Here is a 17,858-nt window from a genome sequence, read left to right as displayed (position 1 = left end):
AAGTTGGAGAAAAACTCAAAGAGTTAGCAAAAAAGAGTGTCTAAGTACAGTGGTACCTCGGGTTAATAACTTAATTCATTCTGGAGGTCTGTTCTTAGCCTGAAGCACCACTTTAGCTAATGGGGCCTCCCGCTGCCACTGCGCCACCGCTGCATGATTTCTGTTCTCATCCTGAAGCAAAGTTCTTAACCTGAGGTAATATTTCTGGGTTAGCGGAGTCTGTAACCTGAAGCGTATGTAACCTGAAGTGTATGTAACCCGAGGTACCACTGTATCAAGGTGCTTTTTTTCTCTGGGGATCTGATATGGAGTGGCAGATTTGCTGTGCGATAGAAGGACTTGTGCTGCTTCCTTCTTCCTATGCGTGGCTTGTTTAGTGTAAGGATGAGAACACAGGGATATAAGCATGCAGAACATCCTAGGTGCAATCTCCAGCTAGAGAGCTGCTTCTGCCAGTCAGTACGCTCAGCTAGACAGTTTGGGAATAAGGCAGCTTCTTACAAACATTTGTAAAGAAACCAGGTGCTGGGAGGGGGGCGGGGACAACTGCATAAGGCTCCAGTCCTCACCCTTCAAAGGAAATCAAACCTGAGTAGTGCTGTCCATGGAACTTCTCATTATTCAGGAAGTGAGAAGCGTGTCACACTGCATGCCCAAGAAAATACCTCCTGGTTTCACCTGTTTTTCCCCTCCCCATTAACGACATAGTTACTCTCCCTGTATTGTTAGTGTGTGTGCTTTGTGCTTTGACAGCTTGGCACATTTTGATGGAGTCTTTGTCCAAGGCTGCCACGAACCACCCCTGCACTTGTCTGTCTCCTCTGCCTGGTGGTGGAGTGCTGGCATACAAGTGGTGCTGGAAGAACAATACTCTTCTCTCTCTGGAGCTCTGTATCTGCCCACAGCCACTTAGCTGAAATGTGTCACAATTATAGGCTTGTGCTGAATAAGCAGCAGGAAGTCTCTTCCTTCAACAGCTAGCTGCTCTCTCCATCTTTCTGGGATAAGTTACCTTTTTGTGTGTGTGTGTTTCCAGCTTGTCTAAAGCAGATGTATGAGGCATATAAAATCATGAATGGGTTTGTTTTTTGAGTGGGGAGGGAGCGTGGAATGAATGACTGGGAGCAGCTGCTGGACCATGGCATGTCTTACACAACTAGCAGGCCCTGGATGAAATTAGCGCACAGCAAGATTTAACACAACCCAAATGAGATATTTGATCATGTAGGGCATAAAACTGGCTGCTATGCAACAGGGTAGTAATGGCTGATATTAAAACTGAGATCAAAATATATACTAGGCAGTTTCATGGAGGGTAATAACATGAGAGCTGCAGCTCAGCAGCATCCGCTCTACATACCAAGGGTCCCAGGTTCAATCCCCGACATCTCCTGGTAGGGCTGGGAAACACCACTGCCTGAAACCACAAAGAACCATTGCCAATCAGTGTAGATTGCCAATCAGGTAGACAATATCTACCAATAGTTAGGGCTCACCTATACTTTCACTTGCCTCCCCCCCCCTTTCCACTGGAGAAGCCCGAACCTTCTCCGGGTTGGGACTTCCGGGTTAGCGCCATCAGCTAATGGCGGATTCCCTCTGATTCGGAGGGACCAGCTCCGTGAAAATCGGGTCTGCACCGCTACGGCGAAGCGGGGACCCTACAGGAATCACAGGCGGGTGAAGCCTGTGAACGTGGGACTCGGCGGGCACCCTTTGCGCCCCCCCCAAATCGCAAGGAAACCCGTTTACGGGCTTCGGAGCGGAATGGGGTGAGTGGCGCGCTGCTGTGAGTCAACTGCTCTTTTCATGGAGCAAAGCCGCATAGCCGTTGCTGGAGAGCGCTGACTTTTTCTTGTGGACAATTGGATTTTAAACAACAACCCGTGAGTAGAATGGAAATTGGGCTTTTAAAATATTTTTGAATTGGCACCGATTGGGGAAGGTCTAAACAGGAAGTCCACCTCCCCTTTCTGTAAATAAACTGAAGCAAAGAATATGTTAACTAAGGTCGTGGAGAGTCTTACCTAAAGGATTAAAACTCCACTGATTGAAACTACTATCAATACTCTTTTCAGAAGCAGGGAAACCTGCATGAGAAGGTTAAAATTTAGGAACTGTGCCACCTCCCTAAACCCGGGAGCGGTCTGCGAGAACCCGTTGATGGTGAATTGATAAATCTGACAGCTACCTGTCAAGATTTAAAAGAAGGACTTTGTTGCTATTGTCCATTTCTGGGTACAAAAAGAAGGAAGGTAATTTGAATTGCTACAATTTTATGTCTGGGACTTTTGGGACCGTGCTGGAAGGAGCGAATGGAAACTGTGTCCCTCTAGAGGGAGCTTTTGGATATTGTTGCAAGAATGCAGCTGGGCTAAAGATAAAGGCTCTGAGAAATCAGCTTTGACCTTGGATATTTTTAAGGATGGCGGTTGAGAAGGAAGTTGCGTCTGAATTGAACAGGACATTTTATCTGCTGGGAAAGCTGCAATAACAGATAAATGTTATGGCTACTAATGTTGAAACTCTGAGCCAGGTGGAGATTGGAGTCTTTGGGGCCTTTGGATTTGGAAGGAGTGTGAAAAAAGATTTGGCATATTCTATGGGCGCTACCTTCAACTATGGAAGCCTGGCAGACTTGCTAAGAAGGAATATGACTACTGTTGGGTTGGAGCTCCCCCGAGATTTGTCTTTTAACACCAAAGACTATCAAAAAGATCGGCAGACAGGACATGAAAGAGAGCTAAGAGCTTCGGACTTAAGATCTCCGGGTTGATGAACTTTTATTGATGGAACTGTTGGTAGGGGCCGAGACCGGGGAGGGGAGTTGGTGAAAGAAAAATTGGGAATCTAAAGTGTATATCTTTTTTCTTTTTCTTTTTTTTCTTTTAATGAGAGATGGGAAAATCGTGGAATGGAATTTCTATGATCTCAGGGGATACGTCTTAAGAGAATAAGTTCAGATATAGAAGTTTTAAATGAGAAATAAGATTAAATAAAGTAAAAGTGGATGGCTAATTGGTAAAAGAGAGAATGGAAAATTACAGTATATTAAGATAAGTTATAAGGATAAAAACAAGGATGAAGGATTTGCTGAAATATCTATTTGAAGTAGAATACAAAGAGGGGAGGTATGAGGAGGTCAAGGAAATAAGAAAGGGAACTATATTAAGGTTGGTTTTTTTGATTATATATTTTTTCTTTTTTTCTTTTTGGCTGTTTTTTGCTTTTTCATCTCTTTATTTTACTTTTCTTTTGGATATGTTGTGTTTCTGTATTTTTTGTTCCTTTTTGTAAAAATTTTTTTGAAAATTTGAATAAATATTATTTGGGGGGGGGAGAACCTTCTCCGGGTTGATGTTTGCTCTGATTTAGCACTAAAGAGCAAGTTTTCTGGGGGAAAGTGGTGGAGCAAAGGCAAAATTGATCAGACTCATAACTAGGAAGCACAGGACAAGCAGAAACCCACTCAGACCTGTGCTTTCTAGCAGAAGTTTGGATGAGCCCTAATTCTTGTACAAGGCAGTTTCCAGTATTCCTCTGTTCAGTTAATCAGGTTGGTCAAGGCATAAAGGGTGGCAGCAGTGGTGTAACATGGGGGCGAGCACAGGTGCAGAATTGTTGCTGGGCTCCATTGAAAACGGCTTCTCCACGTGAACCAGGAAGTGACCTCTCCAGAAAATGGAATGACTCTTCTTATCTTTGTGGCTACAATCTCCTGGCTGACGCAGATGCCGTTAGGCAGTTGGATGCACATGCTTACTCTGTCTACTTCCCTCTCACCCACCCCTCCATGCAACCCTGGGCACTGGCAACCCATGCTACACCCCTGGCTAGCAGTCAGCTAAGGGCTTATCCACACTTATCTTTTACCCTGCTGTTTCCAGACACAGGCCCATACTTTAAAGCTCCATATCTGAGTACCCTCTTTTTTCTCTCTCTCCAGAGCTTTCCCCGTGAAAACCTTCTCTTTAATGCTGGATAGGAGCAAACAGCAATTTGGGTTTTCTGAGGATTGCCATTTGCTCCAATTCCGCTTTAAAGAGCAGGTTTTCACAGGGAAAGCCCCAGAGCAAAAAGAGCATGCTTGCACATGGAACTTTAAAGCATGGACTGTGCTTGGAAAGGGCAGTTTGGGAAATTTAAAATGGTAGCTCATAGCTGCTTGCTGCTGTCAGGTGGGCCTACCAGGGCTGGTGCTTTCATTAGGTCAACCTAGGGTGCAGCACTGATTTTTGAGGAGCACAGTTTAATAAAGATCTCACTCTCTATATATACTGTATACATAAAAAGTTAATGTGCACTTAATTTTAAATCTTACAGTCACATCTTAATCTTATTTAGAAAATATATTCATTTTTCTAGAGAGCTATGGCTGATTAAAAAATGGTCATCTGGAGCTCAGTACCACAAGCAAAAGGCAGAAAACTACAGAGCAATCAAAGCAAGAAGGGTTCTTCTCGAAATATCTCTTCAGTACAGTGCTAGTAATGGATTTTTCTTTAGGTTTGTATAATATCTAGCCCTTTTTTTATCCCATCATGAACAAACATTTGCACAGAGTAAAGATCAAGAAACAATGGTTGACTATCAAGGAAAATATATCCAAAACGAGCTTAAACAGCTTCTAGCAGATGCCATAATGCAGAAAATTTTAGCACATGCAGATACTACTCAATTATTCTGGACTGCACACCTGATATTAGTCATATTGAACAAATAACAATGATTGTATGTTATATTGATGTAATCAAACCATGAGATAATGAGACGTCTGAGCCTGAGGTTATCATAAGAGGACAATTCATGGGATTTGTTCCACTAAAGGAGACTACAGGTACCTTTATGATAAAAACTCTTTTTGGACAGCTTGAGCAAATGGGATTACCAATTAAGAATCTGAGGTTATGACAATGGGAGTAATGTGAAAAGCAAAGATAATGGCATACAAGAGAGGGTCCTGGACTAAACTCATGTGCCATTTTTGTGCGCTGCAATGCATAGGGACGTGGGTGGCGCTGTGGGTAAAACCTCAGTGCCTAGGACTTGCCGATCGAATGGTTGGCGGTTCGAATCCCCACGGCGGGGTGAGCTCCCATCGTTCGGTCTCAGCTCCTGCCCACCTAGCAGTTCGAAAGCACTCTCAAGTGCAAGTAGATAAATAGGGACCACTTTCTAGCGGGAAGGTAAACGGCGTTTCCGTGTGCTGCGCTGGTGCTGGCTCGTCAGCTGCAGCTTCGTCACACTGGCCATGTGACCCGGAAGTGTCTTCGGACGGCGCCGGCTCACGGCCTCTAGAGCGAGATGAGCACGCAACCCTAGAGTCGGACACGACTGGCCCATACGGGCAGGGGTACCTTTACCTTTTTTTAACGCATTGCACACTCTTTAAACTTGGTAGTCAATGGTGCTGCTAAGTGTTGTCTGGAAGCAACTAGTTTCTTCAGTTAGGTTCAACAACTCTATAATTATTTTTCTGAACTGACTTAGTATTGGCAAGTTCTAATTAGCAATGTATCAGACTTAGGCATAACTGTTAAGCCATTGAGCGAAATAAGATGGGATAGCCGAATCAATGCTTTGAAACCACTGAGATATCATTTGGTAGTATATATGATGCTTTCATAGTGATCTTTGATGGCACAAGCCTAAAAGGTTTAACTGGAAATACTTTCCAAATTGAAGCTCAGGCCCTTGCAGATGCAATTTGTAAGTTCAAGTTTGTGGTATCCCTTCTTATATGGTACAACAATCTTAAAAACAAGGTACTGCAAAATAAGGAAACATTTAAATTCAGCTACAAGCCATTTGCAAGTGACCAAGAATTACCTTGTGGGGTGCAGGTGTGATGATGGTTTACAACAAGTTTTGATAGATGCTACTGAGTTTGCAAAGGAGCTAGAACTATTACAAAACTTTGAGACAGAACAAGGTAGAAAAAGGAGAAAGAAACAGCAGTTTGAGTATGAGGCACAAGAAGAGGCGCCGCAAGATCTGTAGCAGAAATTCAAAGTAGATTTTTACTATGCTGTCTTAGACATGGTCATGCAATCTGTTGAAGAGAGATTCAAACAGCTACAACAATATAATTCCCTCTTTGGCTTACTTTATGATGCACAATGGAAACAAAGATGTTGATGCTGAATATCTGTGTTGCAAACTTAGAGCAATAGCCTGAAATCTTCCAAAGTCCATGCCACCACAAGGAGTACTTCTCTTCATACTCCGACAAGAACTAGTGGATAATGTATCCGATGTTCCTGTTGCTTTAAGGATCCTTCTCACACTTTCAGTGGCGAGTGGTGAACAGTTTCTCAAAGGAAAAACTTACATACAATCAACAAGGTTGCAAAAGAGATTAGTTGGCTTGGCAAGTATATCAACCAAACATGCCCAAGGATCAGCACTTGACCTGAAGAAACTGGTGACAAAATTTTCAAAGAAGGCCTGCAAAGTGAGGTTTTGATGTGCCTGAGACTTACATTTTAAGCGTCACAATTCACATGATTCTTCAAAATGATTTGTGTGCTAAAATATATTCTTTTGTACCTGAGAAAGATAATCAAAGAGTGTTGTGTTACTTATCCTTGCAATTTGAAATAAACGTAGCAGTTTTACATTTTGTGCTTTTCATTTTTCCTACAAGACATCTGTTTTTGGAATTTGAAGTTAGCCAGTTTTGGAGGTACAAGTAGTTAGCCTTGCCTAGGGTGCCAAACCGCAGGCCCTGTGCCTACAGCCCACTGACATCAGAGGGCACTTTGTCAAAGGCCTCCTCAAACCTCATATGCCAGTCCTGCAATAAATCAACAATAACTGTCAAACGGCAGCCATTAAAATATTAATAAGCAGCAGTAGAAAACTAAAAACTCATTAAAAATTGAAAGCAGCAGATCATACGGTAAAAGCTGACTAGAATTTTTTAATGCTAGCCTGCTAATGAGAAGCAGGGAGCCTGATGGAGGTGCTACTGCAATACTTTACAGAACCAGGGCGGGGGCACATTTTAAATTTACTTAGGGCAGCAAAAACTCTTGCTGTGACACGGGCCCCATCTGCACTACACATTTAAAGCAGTATCATGCCACATTAATCATCCATGGCTTCCCCCAAAGAATATTGGGGGCTGTCATTTGTTACAGGTGCTGCCAAGTTCTCGGAGTGGTTTAACAATCAATCCCTCTTCTCAGGGAAGTTGTAGTTCTGTGAGTGGAAAAAGCTTCTCCTAATGATTTGATAAGAATAATTTTATTATTTATACACTGCCCATGTGGCTGGGTCGCCCCAGCCACTCTCCATCACCCTTAACCAACCTCACCTCCCGGGATTCTTTCAGGGAACCCACGACTGTTCAGAGTGGCATGATACTGATTGAATTCTAGAGTGCAGATGGGACCCAAGATTGGAAAAAAGGAGAAACCGACAGAAAGTGAAATTGACAGGTGTGCCCATCCCTATCTGTGACCTTGCCATCGCAAGACAACAAATGTCATAGGCCAGTTTCAAATGGGTTCGACCAGTGGCCGAGCATATGGCCGCTCTGCTCAGGGCAGGCGTGCTCCCGAGGGGGTGTGTGGCACACTCCTGAGGGAGGCATGGGGTGGAGGGTGCCCTTTCAGGCGCAGGATAGCCACTCGGGTGCCCAGAGAGGCATGCGCACCCTGCAGCCGGGGGCAGAGCGAGCCACCCATGGCAGACATTTGGCGTACTGCCCGCTCGCGATTCCCAAACTTCCCCCAAGCTGTCAAAACGAAAGGGGAGGGGGGATGCTGCCAGCAAAGCGGCGCAGCTCCCCCCTTACCCCAACGGCTTGGGGTAGGCTTGGGAGTCACAGGCAGGTGGCGCGCCAAATGTCACCCCCCTCAGTGAGGGCACCCAGGGCAGTCCACCCTCACCGCCCCCACCTTCCTACTTCCCTGGGTTCAACTAACCAACAAACTTTGAGAATTGTAGGTTTGCACAAAATCCATGTGTCTCTAACAGAATTCTCAGCACTTCCATAAAATTATAGTTTCCGGAGTTTTCTGTGAGAAACAGTGGCAGTAAAATAAATCAGTTGTAAACCTGTTTGAATCTGTGTGCTCTTAGAACCACTTCACACAACACATTTTTAGTACACTTGAAGTGTAGCCAGGTCCAGCCTCAGGGTGGGTAACTTGTGCTGAGCTGAATGGGATGCCAGGCTGAGCTCAAGGGCTGTGTTGTTTTTTAAACATATTGTCCGCAGTGAGCTTTGGTGGCAAAAAGCAAGTTTCTACAATCTTTTTTTCAAGGTTCTATAGTTTTTTTCCCCCAGTACTATCTGCTAAAAAAAAAAAAAAAGCTTCCTTCAGTTAGCTTTAAAGTATGTTTCTTTTTCGATTTCCACTTTGATGTCATTTGTGCTAGGTAAAAACCAGTGGAGCACAGCTTTACTCTGAGGCTACATTACCAAGCACTTAGCACTTCAAATACTGTAAACACTATAAGCACTATATAAATGATTTAAAAAAGTAAAGCTGTAAGCGGTCAGCTGGAGATCTGTTTTTTTTATTTGTAACTTTTCTGAATATTAAAACATGGATATTCAAAAAGAAAGAAAAAAGAATCCTTGCCGAAAGACTGCTGCAAAAAGAAATCAAAAGTAAAGCAAGGCAGTTGCTAGGCTTGGTCACGTGGTTACTGCAGCTCTATATTTTGGGGCAATGGCAATCTTCAAAGGGATTTTGGTTTTTTTTAAAGCAGTGAGGAAAGGAGCTACAGCCTGGGAGAATGTAGTACAGTGGTACCTCGGGTTAAGAACTTAATTCGTTCAGGAGGTCTGTTCTTAACCTGAAACTGTTCTTAACCTGAGGTACCACTTTAGCTAATGGGGCCTCCCGCTACCGCTGTGCGGCCGCCACACAATTTCTGTTCTCATCCTGAAGCAAAGTTCTTAACCTGAGGTACTATTTCTGGGTTAGTGGAGTCTGTAACCTGAAGCATCTGTAACCCAAGGTACCACTGTACTGCATATGGTGATAGCAACCCTTTAAGACTAGTGATACCACTCCAACAGAGGGCTTACTCTTTGTAGCTGAGGAGAGAGTGCCTGGAACTCAGAGGGGAAACCTCACAACGGAAACTACATTGTGTTTGTGCTGAACATAATGAAGAACTTACTCCACGATTCCATGAAAGTCATCTTTTGAGAGCCACCCACCCCACCTGGTGTTGTCTTTATTGGGCTCATACAACTAGTGCGCGAATGTGCAGAAAGCAGAGGAGCAAATAAGAAATAGCTCGGTCCCTTTTTGTGGACATTGCTGCACTAGCTTGCTGAATACATTGCGTGATTCTTTTTCTCTTTTGTAGTGTGCAGGCAACCCCCATTTTGCATGGAGGTTGTGTTTCAAGTCATCGTGCGCAACTGAGGAGCATGCATAAGCCAGCTCTGCCCCATTCTGCCCCCTCTTCTGGCCACTTCTGGGTTGCCACAGTGTGCACACAAGGTCGTGCGCATAGCAGAGGCATGCAAATTGGTCGTTGCCTGTACATTCAGTGTACAGTGGTACCTCGGGTTACAGATGCTTCAGGTTACAGACGCTTCAGGTTACAGACACGGATAACACAGAAATATTACCTCAGGTTAAGAACTTTACCTCAGGATGAGAACAGAAATCGTGCAGTGGTGGCGGGAGGCCCCATTAGCTAAAGTGGTACCTCAGGTTAAAAACAGTTTCAGGTTAAGAACAGACCTCCAGAATGAATTAAGTTCTTAACCCAAGGGACCACTGTACACGTATTTTAAAAGGATCGTGTAGCTGCTTCAAATCTTAATATTTTCATGAACACATGAGGTGGGTTTGTAACACGAGCAAATCTGAAAGAGGAAAATGGCCTTTGGTGAGCTGCCTCTTAGAAGTGAAAAGGACCCAGTGAGTCACCTTGTCCAACCCTGTGTCTTAGGACATGACATCCAATACCTAACATACCTCTGAAATATGTCTGTCAACCCTGTTCTGGAAAACTGCCAAGGAACAAAATGCTATAACTGTTTTTTCCATTGCTCAAAGAGAAATCTACCATCTGCTATAAATCACAGGAGGCTGCCTTACACCGAGTCAAACTATTGGTACATAATAATAATAATAATAATAATAATAATAATAATAATAATAATTTTATTTATATCCCGCCCTCCCCAGCCGCAGCCGGGCTCAGAGCAGCTAACAACAATAAAAATAACACAGTTTACATACAATCACAATCAATTAATTGAAATGCATTCTAAAATCAATTCATTCTAAAATCAATTCAAAATCAATTCAATGGCAACCATTGGGCTAGAGTTTTATGAGGAATACCGAAGGAGAGGGTCAGACTGTGCCTTAGCCAAAGGCCTGGTGGAACAGCTCTGTCTTGCAGGTCCTGCGGAAAGATGTCAAGTCCCTCAGGGCCCTAGTCTCTTGTGACAGAGCATTCCACCAGATTGGGGCCACGGCTGAAAAAGCCCTGGCACTGGCTGAGGCCAGCCTAACCTCCCTGTGGCCCAGGATATCCAAGATGTTTTTATTTGAAGACCGTAAGGTCCTCCGTGGGACATACCAGGAGAGGCGGTCCCATAGTTCAAGTCTGCACTGACTGGCAGCATCTCTTCAGGCAGGGGTCTTTCCTAGTCCTGCTGGGAGATGCCGAGAACTGAACCTGGGACCTTCTGCATGCAAAGAGGATACTGTACCCTGAGCTTCTTTCCAAGCAAGGACTTGTATCCAAGCAATTGTGTATGAGATTAGACTGCAGCTGCCTGCTTTGCACATCTATCTGGAAGCAAGCTACACTAAACTTATTGGAACTTCTTTTTGAGGAAACTTCTGAAGGATTGGGCTGTGAAAGTCTAACAAAGGGCTTTTTTCAAAGCGCCCAAGCAAGCAAACATTGGTTAATTTATTTCAGCTGCCTATGATGCACCATGTGGGCAGCAAAGGCTGTTAAATAATGAAATATGTCATGTAATCTTAACAATGGCTTTTACAGCTACCTTGAACACATTTACAGTGGCTGCCTTTGAGGAAGAATACTTCCTTTATTTGTCAGCCTGCAGCAACATCACCCAATAACGTAGGTTAAAGTATCATAGAAAATGGAAAACACTGCCAGAGTTTCTAAGGAATAGGATAACAGCTCTACCCTTGGGAAAAGTAGAACTTAATAACTAACTTGTCAAGGCCTTCCTTATGATTTACTCAAGGGAGCAGAAGAGATGCAGTTCAAATTCTACAACCACTGTGAGGTAGGACTGAGATTTTGAAGACTGCTTGAAAGAAGTCCAGAGGAGATAGATGATAGATGATAGATAGATAGATAGATAGATAGATAGATAGATAGATAGATGGATGATAGATAGATGATAGATAGAGATAGATAGATAGATAGATAGATAGATAGATAGATAGATAGATAGATGATAGATAGATAGATGATAGAGATAGATAGATAGATAGATAGATAGATAGATAGATAGATGATAGATAGATAGATGATAGATAGATGATAGATAGATAGATAGATAGATATAGATAGATGATGATGATAGATAGATAGATAGATAGATAGATAGATAGATAGATAGATGATAGATAGATGATAGATAGATAGATAGATAGATAGATAGAGATGATAGATAGATAGATGATAGATAGAACCTGGAACTTTTGTTTTTCTACGTTACACATTGAATTTGTCTTACTTGTTTTTATTCATTCATTCATTTTCTAACACATATTTTGCTTTTCTTCCATCGTGGAACCCAAGGTGGTATTTGTTGTTCCCAGGTGGTTCCCATCAAGAACTGCTTAGCTGATGGACTTGTGTGCCTTCAAAGCCATCCCTTGGGATCTACTTAATTCCTGTACACTTTCTTCCAACAGTCTTAAGAAACTCAACACTTGCCTTTTGTGGTTGTAGAATTTGAACTGTATCTGACCTCCTTCTGTTTCTTGACTTCTTTGAATTCAAATGAAGTTTGCATAAAGACTCCTGGTTTCTCTGGGTGCAACAGCCCAAAATCCCAAGGTTTGGACATGCTCAGCTCTCCTCTCCTGATCTGTATTACCGGTTTGGGCAAAGGGAGGAACAGAGCCAAAAAACGATGTCTTATCGATACTCAATGCGTTATTTTTGTTTTCCGTTTGTGATATAATCAAGTTCGAATTTGTCATTAATAACGTCTTATCCACAGTAAACTCCTTCTTATTCTTGGTTCATTTTGGATCATCTCCTTCACATCCGTATTCCTTAAATCACTTCAAGCGATGATATGTTTCAAATAAAAGCAGTTCAGCTGCAGATCATCAAATGCTGAGTAATCAAACAATGGATATGTATTTATGGCTCTGTCCATGGTGTTCTGGCAATGTTGCTATATCATCACACAACTTGTGGTGAAGCAAAGCTAGTGGCAGCAATAACCAGAACCAAGGAAAGCTAAAACCGAGGTCTTGAAGAGTTAGGGACAGAGGAAACTGCCATGTACAAAGTTAGACCATTGATCCATCCAGCTCAGTATTGTGTGTTTTTTTCCCCTAGAATATTTATTAAAATTTTCAGAAATAGTACAATATAAAATAAAAAGAAAAAATAACAAAAATACAAAAATGAAAACAATTAAAAACACATAGAATTTCCGTTACTTATTTTCTTTTAACTTATTTCCCAGACCTCCTCATACCACCCTTTTTTGTATTCCAATTCAGATTGTTAGTTCAGCAAATCCTCACCATTAGTTTTTACTTATTTCTAAACCTTTTTTTTTTCATATTCTCTTAAGCATTACAGCTGGAAACCACTTAATTTCTGTCCAACATCATTCTAACATTCATTAATTTTACAATATTTCTGTAAATAGTCTTTAAATTTCTTCCAGTCTTCTTCCGCCGACTCTTTTCCCTGGTCTCGGATTCTGCCGGTCATTTCTGCCAGTCCCATATAGTCCATCACCTTCATCTGCCATTCTTCCAGAGTGGGTAGATCTTGTGTCTTCCAGTATTTTGCAATAAGTATTCTTGCTGCTGTTGTGGCATACATAAAAAAAGTTCTGTCCTTCTTTGGCACCAATTGGCGGACCATGCCCAGGAGAAAGGCCTCTGGTTTCTTCAGGAAGGTATATTTAAATACCTTTTTCATTTCATTATAGATCATCTCCTAGAAGGTCTTAGTCCTTGGGCACGTCCACCAAAGGTGAAAGAATGTACCTTCAGTCTCTTTACATTTCCAACATTTATTATCGGGCAAATGATAAATTTTTGCAAGCTTGACTGGGGTCATGTACCACCTGTATATCATTTTCATAATATTCTCTCTTAAGGCATTGCATGCTGTGAATTGCCATGTACAAAGTTAGACCATTGATCCATCTGGCTCAGTATTGTTTACACTAACTGGCAGTAGCTTTCCAGGGTTTCAGGCAGAGTTTTCTCCTGGCACTACCTGCAGATGCTACAAAATAGCTGCAAAAGACAAAAGCCATTCTTTGTTATTCCTTTGCTCTTCCAAAGTTCTATTTAATAACTGGGAGATAACTTTCTCAAGGCATTATGCCTTGCACATACTGTACTTATATGACATGTGGCTGTTCCTAAAGTGTTATCTTCAATATAATTATAATTGAAGCCTTCCTATTTGACCCCATGACTAGGGGGATGGTAGAGAAATTTGATTTAAAGGCAAACCTCCCTAATTTGTACTTTCCTGAACATTATGAGAACCAAAACGCAGCCATCCTTTGAAATTTGCACTTCTTTGAATTTTGCAATGCAATTCTCGAACCACATAATGTGTGCACAAATGCATATACTGAGGTAAAGTGTGGATAAAAAGGCATATATTCATAAAAATAACACTAAAATATGTGTTATATTAGGGGGAAATTGCTTTGCAAAATTGCGTAGAAGACAAATTTGCGTACAAAGTGTATGTTAGGAAAAATCATATTGCAATGCTGATGAAGAGCGACAGTTTAGATAATTCTCAAGCTGATGTGGAAATGTACCGTATTTACTTGAGTCTAATGGGCCATCAAATCTAATGCGCTCCTTAATTTTCAGAACCTTGAAACAAACAAAAAAGTATTTGCTGGCAAATGTAAATGTGCCATCAAATCTAACGCACACCTTAATTTTTGCAGTGTAATTTGGCCAAAAAAGGTGAGCATTAGATTCAAGTAAATATGGTATTTTAATGCAGATTTACCAAAGCACAGCTCTTCTCTGAATTTGCGTTTCTCCAAATTTGTCGGTGCAGTCTTCTAAACCAAGAATGTGAATGCATATATCAGTGACCATAGTGAACAAAAAAAGCCTTCTATCAGGGGTGAATTACTTTAAAAAATGCATATACCATGGAAAATTGCATACAGAAATGTGAACATTAGGAGAAATGCTGGTTTCCTACAAGCATCTGTGAGAACAAGATGTTTGTCTAGATGGGCCATTGGCCTGATCCAGCAGGCTCTTCTTATATTCAGGTTGGTGCAATATTTGGAAAGTTTGAATTCGGTTCCTAACTACGCTGCAAAAAAAAATTCTGTGCAACCTTCAATGACCTCTATAGGTCACTGCGCCGGCAAAGAAGGAGCCAGATGAGACGTAATGATGGCTCCACCAATACATATTCAAAATGTGTGGTGTTACATGGGAAACACAACCTGGCCCAAGACGGACAGTTCAAAATTCAGGATGTATAGTTAATGCAGGGGGGAAACAGAAGTCCAAGTAGAGATGATACAAAATATTTGTGGAAGGGAAGCCTATGTGTGGCTCCCCAATGATGGAAGTCTAGTAATGAAGCTGAGTCAGGATAGAGGGAAGTTAGCTAGGTTTCAGTAACCATGATTCAGTGTTGGTGTCACATACCATTTAAAAACTCATTTATTGTTTGGCCAGCGGAGCATAAGCTGAACACTTCAGTCACATCTGTTCTCAACTGTCAGTTCTACAAAATGGCCACCAGCCTCCTCAGAGCACTTGAGGATGGGCTGGTGCATATAAAACAGCTGCCACCTGGAGGCCACTTTAAATTGCTACACCAGGCAAGCCATTCATTTTGCTGCGGCCCATCACTCAGCTCAGGCGATTTCCTTCGCACCAACGCAACCCTTTTTGCTATTTCCTTTCCCCCTTTTTTAACGTTTGCAGTAACACAAAATAAGGTCGACTGTACCCATGTTCTGCTTGAATAGCATGTGAAATAAAACTGAAGTTAAGTAAAAGCTATCTGTGTTTTTATTATTCCTTCGTTTGTGTGGTTCATTAGTCGATTCCCTCCCCTCAGTAAGGATTATATCCCATAGTTGAGTGAACCAGGCTTCCATCAAATTTGTGTTTAACAATCTCCAAAAAAATTGTCTAGGATGACTCTTGCAGCTGTCATGAGATGAGTGATAAGATCTTTCTGAATGAGATCCTGTGCTTTTGGTTCATACATAGAGATAACAGGATGTTTGGGGGGTCCAAAGCAGTGGTTTGATTTATGATTCGTTCTGTTTCACGAAATATTTTAGTCCAGAAAAGGTGGGTGCATGGGCAAGTCCACCACAGATGGGTCAATTTATCTAGCTGCTGCTTTTGATATGTTCATGTAAATAAAAAAAAGCTAAGTACAAGAACAGAATGTAATAAAAAGTGTAATAGCACTACAACATTACATTTTAAAAATTAATAAACAGTTCGCTTAATATATATCAACATTTATGTGAGCATAAAGTTCACTTATACATAAAGTAAAAATATTCAATAAATTCACATCCAAAAGTAGCTCCAAAGCTGATGGCAGTGTAATGGTTAGAATGCCAACCTAGGACCTGGGAAACCAGGGTTCATATCCCCGCTTGGGTGACCTTGGGCCAGTCACAGCCTCTCAGCCTAACCTACCTCACAATGTTGTTGTGGGGATTAAAGGAGGAGGGGGAGAACCATATACGCCACTTTTATCTCCCTAGAGAAAAAGGTGAGCTGTAAATTCATTCAATCAATCAATCAATCCTTAGCAACACCACTCTATGCCCATCATTTATGCCTCAACTAAAAAAAGGTCAGAAAGCTCCCTCCTAAGTTTTTTGTAGATGCTGCTCTCTGAGCTAAAGGGTGCAGTCAAGTAGGCAGAAACCACCACCCCCTAATGGTAGCCACAGAGCATCCCCTCACCCTAATAGAGTTACAATTAATATCAGTGGACAATAATTAAAAGGCAAGGGTAAATAAAAAAGTCTTGAGCGTAAATCAGAAAAGAGGATACTGTTAGAGCATCTTAGACAGAGATGAATTCTACATCAAAGCAGCTGCAACACTGAAATCCATGCTACTGGTAGACAAAGGGAAATAACAGGAACATTGTTTGCACAGATTGTGCATGGCAGTGGCAGAAGCGGTAGATGTTGGCATTGTTCATCAGAGATTTGGGCACAGTGAGTGTCTACCTCACTAGACAGCCCTAAAGCCAAACCCTAGAATATCTGCACCAACTATGGGATTGTACATTTGGAGACACATGTATGGGGAGGTTGCTCTGTGTGCGCATAATGTGCTCTCTCAATAATAGCTGGCATGTTCAGAAAACAGTGTTGTTGTTTACGATGAAAGCCTGCAGTGGGCCATTACAGAACATTTCTAGAAGAGCTTCTTTTTCCGGTTGCTAGAAAAGTAGGCCATATATTTCACTGCTCTGCATTTGAATATATGGAACGTGCATATCTGTACAAAAGAATGTTTGTATTGTACCAGCAAGTATGCTTAAGCAGGTGTGGGTGGAAGCATATTGCGCTCACTTAGTTTGTGTAAATATGATACATATGTGGGTGTTTGGGTAGATATAGATGGCAGCACACACCATCTAAAGCCTTATTATTATTATTATTATTATTATTATTATTATTATGTTTTAAACCTTCAGTGAAAATGTGTGCTCTGGTACTGGAGGCAAGGTCCACAGCCTTAAAGAGTTAAAAATTAAAATGAAAACAATGGAACAAAAGAAAAGTGGAACAAATGTTTTTAAACTGTGGTACATTTCTGCAGGAAATTTTATTTGTGGTTTTGTTTACTAGTTTTAAAATGGGTGACTGAGTGAGCGACACATGAATATATCAGTGGGGAGCACCCAGCCTTTAATTTATTAACAAAAGACAGAATGTTAATTTAATGTTCACAAAATGGCACAGGCTCAGGAGAGTGATGTCATGGGCATTATCCAGTAGGTGACCATGGCACTTGTATAATCTCCCTCCACTCTGCTAATTATTGCAATGCAAACACTTATTTAGAGGGGCAGGAGAGGAGAATCACATTTTCTCAGCCACAAGCATTGCAGTTTGAATTGCTGCAGAAATGTACCAAGAGGGCTAAGAGTGTCTGCAACAAATGAATAGCGTGTTTATTTGCACACCGAAACCATCTTCGGGAGAGGCCTTTGGAAAGAAAACACAACGGACAGAAAAGGAGCTGTTGCCTGGGTTTCCGATGTTCTCATTTGTTGTTTCTTCTCTTGTATTGTAGGGAATTTTAAAGGTCTGTGTAAGCAAATCGATCACTTCCTCGAGGACACAGAGTATGAAGCCGACACAGCAGAATATTTCCTCCGTAAGTCTGCAGCTACTTTTTCCTTTGAGCTGATTATCATGTGTGCCTGGCGCTGCGTGCCCTTCGTTCTCTGCTGATGACATTTATGCAAAGCTCATTCCCTTGAGGATGGACACGCTGGGTGAGGCAAAATGTGAAAACCAGAGCATTGCACCTCTCAGACTGACTGTGTGTCTGCCTTGAAAAGCTCAGCCAAAGATTCCATCTCATGCTTTTTCCGGTTCTCTTGCACACACTGTCCTTGTTTTGTTTTGTTTTGACTAAATA

At 41.8% G+C, this 17,858-nt stretch overlaps 1 protein-coding gene across 2 annotated transcripts in view; it reads left to right on the top strand.

Annotated features, from left to right (window-relative positions):
* Nucleotides 1–17,858, top strand: part of CACNG2 (calcium voltage-gated channel auxiliary subunit gamma 2) — a 134,542-nt gene that overhangs the window by 93,493 nt on the left and 23,191 nt on the right. For both annotated transcript variants that reach the window (XM_081879524.1, XM_081879523.1), the window contains exon 2: nucleotides 17,508–17,591. In XM_081879524.1, coding sequence (XP_081735650.1) covers nucleotides 17,508–17,591 — 84 coding nt within the window. The remainder of the gene's footprint in view (nucleotides 1–17,507; nucleotides 17,592–17,858) is intronic.

The sequence above is a fragment of the Podarcis erhardii genome, assembly GCF_964252035.2.
Source record: "Podarcis erhardii genome assembly, chromosome: 10".
NCBI classification, from domain to species: domain Eukaryota; kingdom Metazoa; phylum Chordata; class Lepidosauria; order Squamata; family Lacertidae; genus Podarcis; species Podarcis erhardii.
This window is presented reverse-complemented; position numbering and strand designations above follow the sequence as displayed.